Source organism: Vigna radiata, chromosome 1 (assembly GCF_000741045.1).
Source record: "Vigna radiata var. radiata cultivar VC1973A chromosome 1, Vradiata_ver6, whole genome shotgun sequence".
NCBI classification, from domain to species: domain Eukaryota; kingdom Viridiplantae; phylum Streptophyta; class Magnoliopsida; order Fabales; family Fabaceae; genus Vigna; species Vigna radiata.
Genome location: NC_028351.1, coordinates 17,494,491 through 17,503,054, shown reverse-complemented (window position 1 = coordinate 17,503,054; position 8,564 = coordinate 17,494,491). Strand labels below are relative to the sequence as shown.

Here is an 8,564-nt window from a genome sequence, read left to right as displayed (position 1 = left end):
TTTAACAGGTTTTATCATAAATATTTGTGAATAAAAAAAACTTTATCATGCTCTATTTTCTTCTACAGTTTTTTGGTTTATGTCTTTGGAAAGAGTGTAGTGTTGATGTGTTGTCATGAGTTAATTGAACATGGACTATAATTAATTGAATTGTANTCTGATAAACTAAAAATTAGTTAACTGAACTGTACTACAGATAATTGAACTAGAAAATAGTTCAGTTCAGATTCTGAACTGGTTTATAGTTAACTATAAATTTTTATAGTGCAGTGCAGTACGGTGCACTTTGCCCACCCCTAGATGTATGGGGCCCTGCATATATTCNTAATATTTCAGGTACAAAATGGTTTTTAACATTCATTGATGATTGTACTCGGGTGACTTGGGTCTTTTTATTGAAACAAAAATCTGAAGTTAGCTCTGTGTTTGTCCAGTTTGTCTCAATGATTAAAATCAATTTGCGGTCAATATCAAAAGAATTAGGTCCGACAATGCCAAGGACTACTTTAATCTTGTTCTAAACTCTTTCTATCAAAAGGAAGGGATATTCCAGGAGTCCTCATGTGTGAACACACCCCAACAGAATGGGATTGTTGAAAGGAAAAATGGTCACCTTGTAGATCAAACTAGAGCTCTACTTTTTCAAAATCATGTTCCTAAGAGATTTTGGGGGGAAGCCCTTCTTACGGCCACCTATCTAATCAATAGGTTACCTACTAAAGTTTTAAACTCAAAAAGTCCCATGGAAGTTTTATCATCATTCTACCCACACTTAGACCCTACAAATAACCTCCAACCTAGAATATTTGGGTGTGTATCCTTTATACATGTTCATAGTAATGAAAGGGGAAAATTGGATCCTAGGGCTGTCAAATGTGGATTTTTAGGGTACTCTACCACACAAATTGGATCCTAGGGCTGTCAAATGTGGATTTCCCAAACATGACGTTTGGACCTGAAAGTGGGACAAATGGCATTGTTGGTCCTGAAATTGAGGGAATAATTGAACCTGCACCTGAACCAGCGAGACCTGCACCTAATGGCGNCGGAAAATTTGGGAAAATTCTGGTATATTCAAGGAGAGAAAAGGCCATTCTAGACCTGGCAATGTCAAAGAATCCAACCCACCATCACTGCATGAGGTAACACCTTCAAATCCTATAAATTCCAATGATTCTAATAAATTTGTTTATGAAAATCTAGAAGNGCAGGTGGACCAAAATCTTGACCTACCCATTGCCCTTAGAAAGGGAATTAGAACATGCACCCAACAACCACTTTACCCACTATCAAATTTCTTATCCTTTAAAAATTTCTCACCTACCCATAAAACTTTTCTCACTAACCTCAACTCCACACACACACACCTTCCTNTGTATATGAAGCATTGTCTGACAGGAAATGGAAACATGCCATGGATGTGNAAATGGAGGCGTTAAACAAAAATAGGACCTGGGAACTTGTCACCCTACCTCCTGGAAAAAACCAGTAGGGTGTAAGTGGGTATATGCAATAAAGTATAGGGCGGATGGGACCATCGAACGTTACAAGGCAAGGTTGGTGGCTAAAGACTTCACTCAAACCTATGGAGTTGATTACTTGGAGACATTTGCCCCGATTGCTAAGATGAACACGGTCAGAGTAATATTGTCACTAGCAGCAAATAATAATTGGGATCTGCAACAGTTTAATGTGAAGAATGTTTTTCTACATGGAGACCTTGAAGAAGAAATATACATGGAGTTGCCCCCTGGTTACAATGGACAGGTTGCTGCTGGAACTGTTTGCAAATTAAGAAAGGCTCTATATGGGCTGAAACAATCCCCAAGAGCATGGTTTGGAAGATTTACCAAAGTTATGACANGTNTGGGCTACAAACAAAGCCAAGGGGATCACACATTATTTATCAAACATTCAGTTTCAGGGGGAGTAACAATTCTATTAGTATATGTTGATGACATTATAGTAAGTGGAGACNACAAAAAGGAACAGCAAGTGTTAAGTGAATGCCTTGTCATTGAATTTGAGATCAAGACACTAGGGAGGCTTAAATATTTTTTAGGAATTGAAGTCGCTCATTCCAAGAAAGGAATCTTCATATCTCAACAAAAGTATATTACTGACTTGCTTAAAGAAACAGGGAAGACAGGCTGTAGACCAACAAGCACCCCAGTTGATCCAAATATAAAATTGGGAAGTATGGAGCAGGATATTGCTGTGGACAAGGAAATGTATCAAAGACTTGTGGGCAAGCTTATTTACTTATCTCACACTAGACCAGACATTGGGTTTGCTGTAAGTCTAGTCAGCCAGTTTATGCACCAACCAAAGGAAGCACATTTACAAACTGCCCTTAGAATTGTCCAGTACTTGAAAGGGACCGCCGGAAGAGGGATTTTGTTCAAACGAAACAAGAGTGTTAGTCTTGAAGCATATACAGATGCAGACTATGCGGGGTCAGTGATAGATAGGAGATCAACCACGGGATACGACACCTTCCTTGGTGGAAACTTAGTGACTTGGAAGAGTAAAAAACAAAGTGTAGTGGCTAGATCAAGTGCTAAAGCAGAATTTCGAGCAATGGCCCATGGAATATGTGAACTTCTATGGCTGAAGATTATATTAGAAGACTTAAAGATAAAGTGGGATGAACCTATAAAGTTATATTGTGACAAAAAATCTGCAATTAGCATTGTCCACAACCCGATGCAGCATGATAGAACTAAACATATTGAAGTTGATAGACACTTTATCAAGGAAAAACTAGACAGTGGCATGATTTGCACACCATATGTATCCACCCAGAACCAACTTGCAAACATACTCACTAAGGGACTGAACTGCATTAAATTTGAAGAAATCATATCCAAGTTCGGAATGGAAAACACCTATTCACCAGCTTGAGGAGGAGTGTCAGAAACCATGATTGGCGTGATAGAGACTAGCATGGTGTATTTTAGGAAGTTTTATATTTGATGTGTTGTATTTGTGTAANAGTTATGTGCTGCTTTTATTAGGTTCATTTATGTTTGATTGATCCCGTAATCATAGGGATCTATTCCTTAGAATTAGTCCATATTTCCTAAAATATGCTGCAGACTTATGTATTTATATAGGGGTTAATAACCTCTTAAAATAATAAGAAAGGATACTATTCCTTCTAAATTTGAGATTTTAAAACAGCAATAGTTCTCAGCAGAGTTCTATTCTAAAACAGCAACAGTTTTCAGCAGAGTTTTATTCTAAAACAGCAACAGTTTTCTGCAGATTTTTATTCTAAAACAGCAACAGTTTATGCAGAATTCTGAAACAGTATACATAGCAAACCACGACCAGAAAAATTGCAGGATTCTGAAAGTTAAATAAAACACCACCCGACCAGTCTCAGCCACTGTAATCTACTAAAACACACTTTTTAAAACACTAGCTGCACCATAATTAGGCTTAAACAACATTTAAAACCAGTTTGCACACTTTACACATGCAACAGACTTAATCAGGAGAAATGGACATCAAAATGATTTTCCAGCAGTCACACCACCAGATTTCAATAGCTATCATTATTTCATTGCACTTAAATCTGAACTATTAAATATTAAGGCACAATACTTACATAACCCAATTACCAATTACTCCAACCCAGATCAACGTAGCTCACTGGTTTGGCAGGTATCCCTAGTCTAACTAATTCAGATCAAACATATACACGTTCATACACTCCTTTATTTTTGACATATAACCATTTCATCAAGAAAACCCATTCTAGCATACAAGATTATGTTAAGAAAGCATTTTTCATCTATCAGAATATGTTCAGATTAATTACACAAGCTATTTCCAGATTCAAATCCCCAATTCCCTATCTTAAACTTGTATTATACCACTGATTTAGTTTCCAGAATATCATACCCTCCAGTTTGATTCAAATTCAGAATGTAAGGGTGCTTTCATACCAAATCAAACATACTATATGCATTTTTTTTATCAGATACATCAGTACACATCAATCAGAGATCATGTAATGCTTTTCTATACCCACCCAGAACACATTCTTTGCATACATTCATGTAGAACACTCGTACATGCATTACATACCGCTATTCCAGTTCCAAAAGATGCTAACAATAATTCAGGGCATATAAACATCCAAAACTTAGCATTCTCCTCATGGCACACATTAAACAAGCATGGATCATGCTATGCATATTACAGATTCTTCAGAACATTGTCAGTAATCTAATTCCTAATCAAACTCATCCACATCGTTCTGTTAACACACATTCTATTATTTCATTCCAAAACAGAGCATATATCATATACTTACTTTTTCAGACTCATACATGTCACTAATTGCAGCCCAAACGAAAATAACAACACTCATACACATCTATTTATCAGAATAATTACATTCATACACTTATTTCAGTTATTATCAACAATGCAATACAATTTCCAGAATCCAAAGACACCATTACAATCACAGAACAAACACGATATAAGATCAAAAGCTTTTTAGCTCCCCATACCATGCATGGCCTTTGTTTTACTTTCCTATTTCCGTTAGCTCCCAAGACTCTCTTTCTCCCTTTCCTTGCTGTGATTCCCACTTCTTCTCAAACTCACTCTCGATTTTTAGGAATGCAAGTGTATTTACGTGTTTCTACCAAAAATAAAACAAAACCACATTTTATTCGTCCTGATTCGAACCGTGTCAATCATGTCACAATACACAAGCAACACTCACACATATAACCAGACCAAACTTAATTAACTAATAACTTATACATTTAATGTCTATATAATGTTATTCTTATTCCACATTTTATCTCACAACTAATTATTTCAAGGTATGTACAAACCTTTACTCCACCACAATTAACTTTAGTTAACAAATATGATAATTAATGAAATATACTCTATTTTATTAATAGACGATGTCAAATACACGTTTAAGAACATGTGCATCCCTGTGGTCTTACATCACTAACGACTAAACCACTCAGAATTTACCATCTGAAACTTTCCTATTCATGAACTAAATTCCAAATAAAAATAGCAAAGAATGTCCGCAAGCAACAATATCTACAACCAGATGAAATTTTGAAAAACAAACTGAGTTTATGATTGATGACTAAACTACCAGTAACTTTTGTTCAAAAAACTTTTCCCCTCATGAAATTCCAAATAGAAATAAGAAAAAAGAGTGCACAAGCTATACGTAGACAAGATCAAATATTGAAACATAAACCGATTTTGTCACTAATGTCTAAACTACCCAGAATTTATACTCTGTAACTTTTCCGTTCCTGAAACAAACTCTAAACAAAAATAAGAAAAAAGAGTCCACAAGCTACAGCTACAGCAACAAAATCAAATTATGAAACATAAATTGATGTTATCACTGATGACTGAACTACCCAGAATTTCATGTCCCATTTTGTGCCTATTGTGCATTAGTGTATGGCTTCTAGAGAATTGACATTGGAACAAAACTAACAGTTTCAGAGCAAGGGAAACAAACGAGAAGACAGCATGGTGAGAGTGAGATAAACATAATCCCATGTGCATGTGATAAGAGGATGGCATTCAGGTTGGTTAGCTTCAGAAGTTAAGTTGGGTCTCACTGCATTTGGGCTGGGCCTGGGCAGTGGATGTTATTTTTCTCAGGTAATTTATAGATAATGGACATTATTTCCTTGTTAAAAGGGTGATACTCGATTTTCTTCATAAACAAGAAGAAATAAAAATTAACCTGATATAATTAGACATAGAGGTATCAAACAGTAATATAAAGGATGCCTTTTTCTTGTTATAGGTCATCATTAAATAGAACTTCTGTTTGTCTTTGGGTTGCTTCCTATTATCCCGTCATCATCACAGATTTTAATAAAAAATTGGCCCTAGATAGCTATAAGTTCTCAAATTTAATGGACATGCTTGCAGTTGGGCAACTGGAGAAGGATGAAAGATATGCTCCACAATATCAGCTTCTTATGATTTTTCTAAACCAGAGGCTAGATACATACTTAGACTATCATGCTGCAAATTTCACATAGTTGAAAAGCTATGATAAACACAGTTCATAAGTTATTAATAATTATCAATAGTGTGTAGTGTTGTGTTCCCTTAATTTACTATGACAATTATTTGATGTTTTAGGTCTTCTACACCAAGAACGCATTTCCAAAATAAGGCGGGTCTCATGGGTAGATCTTAGCTAGGACGGTTCTTGCCTAATTCCAAATAAACTTATTAGGTGAACACTACAGGTAAAATTGTATCGGGCTTCTATGTTTCTATTTGTATTCTTCCTAGCATCATTGAATGTTACAACGTTCTGTTCAGACCAATGATGATGATGTAGAACTATGGGTGGTTAAAGCCATAACTTCAAGTTAATTGACTGTAAAATGGACCAAATGAAAGTAATAGTTGTTACCTCAAATTCTGGTCTCTCTGCATTCCACCCTTACTCTACTCTGGGGCACAAGGACATCTTGGGCTTAATTATTTTTATTCAGCATCATAAATATTCTCCTCATTTTCAAACATCCTAAGACCATTTTTCGATCCCACACCATCTGATCTAGTGATCTCGCATGCAGAATCAATTTTTGTTAGGCTCGGGTGAAATCGAGAAAAAAAAAACTATTGATTTCTAGATCAGGATTTATGCAGAACGCACCTGAGTAACACTTGCAGTGGTTCACTAATTTTCTCTGTCAAATTTGTCTGTTTTGGTGTTTATGTTGCGTTCTCCAACAACACCAACAGATCTATGTTGATGTCGTGCTCAGTTCTGCGATTCCTTTGAGTTTTCCTTATCACCCTCTTCTATCTCTTTGCCATCTCACTGTTCTTCCATTTCTAGCATCCAACCATTAACAGTTGAGGCATTTTAAAAAGACCTTTGAAACCCTTAACAGCACTCAACATGGGTCTCTTTTTACTGTGTATATCCAACTCTATCAAGGGTTTAAGAATCATTCTTTCAAACCGAGATGTGTCAAATTTTACAAAGATAAACATATTTTCATCCATTAACCATACACCGAGGTTTTCTATTTATTAGCAAAGACCAATTAAGATTTAACCATGTTGCAAATACTGAGGTAGCAAAAAGGGACCTCTATCCCAGGTCGACAATGTTTCAACATCTGCAACACACTCCAACTCTTTGTGGCACATTAACATGCAGAGAGTGTGTCTAGGTATGGAGGATCAAGCTTCCCTGTGCCTTATGATACGTAAATGTTTGATGTTGTTGAGGCCAAAACCAAACTATTGAAGAAGGAACAAACCCTTCTCAAAAAGCATGTTGAGAACCAACCAATTTGTTCCTAGGATCTGGAAATTGTTTAGGGTCTTGGTTAAATTAAAATTTTGGAAGTTGAATTAGGCATGGCGAGTAACGCTATAAAGGCAATAGAGAAAAATAGAAAGGAGTTTAAGGACCTTGTGGAAAGTCTTAGGCTACAGCTGAAGAAGGCCAAGAAAGAAATAAAGTTGCGGCAAACTTAAACACACAATGCATTGGCTTCACCGCCAAGCTTTGGAGGGATATGTCATGGGCATTAAGAAAGTTATTCGGCGAGCTTCATTCTTTGCTCTTAGCCTAGATACTTCAAAGTTTAACATAAATAAAGATGTAATTAATGAAAACTTAGATGATGACTAAGTTTCTTAAACTAGTTATTTTTATGCTTTTGCTTGAACTTATCATTTATGTAATATGTGTATGTGTGTGTGAATGTATATGCAGTTTTCGTATTCAAACTCTTATGTAATTCTATATTTACTATGTTTCATGTAGACTAATATAGGGCATTTGTTGAACTCCCTGGGTCGATATGGATTATTTATTTTGTAATACAAAATAAAATATATATATTTTAAATTATATTTCAGATTTTAAAATACAAAAACTATATTTTGAACATTTTAAACTACAAAATAAAAATAAAAAAACATGTAAAGTTTTTATTCTAGATCATACTATTTAGAATATGAAAAATTACGGGATGTGGGCTGAAATTGTGCAAGTGCAGCTAAAACCTTCTCTACCAATCAATAACAGAATGAGATAAGTTTGTTTTGCACTTTAAAATATTCAAAAAGAAATCACTTTCCAAATAACAAATTCTGAAAAGGACATCTCAGTCACGATACGGTGATTGATGATGAAGTTTACACCGTTCAAATTCCATGTATAAGTTTTGTAACACGCAAAACCGAAAACCTTCATCAATGTTCAAATCAAAAGAAAACTGTTTGAGGACAAAAAACATGACCTTTCTGTCCTATTTTCTCTTTAAACCAATCCAGCCCAGGATATCTTCCAAAGACACTTCAGACATACCTTCATTTTTGCTTTCTTCGACCAGGATCTCTTCCAACGACATTTCAGACAAAAAAAGTTTAATCCTTCCGATATTCAAGAATATATCTACTGTGTCTGATCCAATTAATACTTGCATTATTAATAGCCTCTTGGCCAAAGGGATGTTCTTTCACATATTTCCTCATATCATCCACTTCTGTCAAGCCTTGTAAATATGCTCTCA

At 35.4% G+C, this 8,564-nt stretch overlaps 1 protein-coding gene and 1 long non-coding RNA gene across 2 annotated transcripts in view; both read right to left on the bottom strand.

The window, feature by feature from the left end:
* Positions 1-4,458: 4,458 nt before the first annotated feature.
* LOC111241277 lies at positions 4,459-7,082 on the bottom strand. The gene is made up of 3 exons (XR_002667175.1): positions 6,686-7,082; positions 6,440-6,586; positions 4,459-4,660 (listed from the first exon to the last, which is right to left on the bottom strand). It is a non-coding gene; the product is annotated as an uncharacterized LOC111241277 (long non-coding RNA).
* A 1,010-nt stretch (positions 7,083-8,092) lies between these two features.
* LOC106766450 overlaps positions 8,093-8,564 on the bottom strand; it is a gene marked incomplete in the record, with an annotated part of 10,787 nt that continues 10,315 nt past the window's right edge. The window contains 1 exon segment of the mRNA XM_014651181.2: positions 8,093-8,564. Coding sequence (XP_014506667.1) covers positions 8,419-8,564 — 146 coding nt within the window.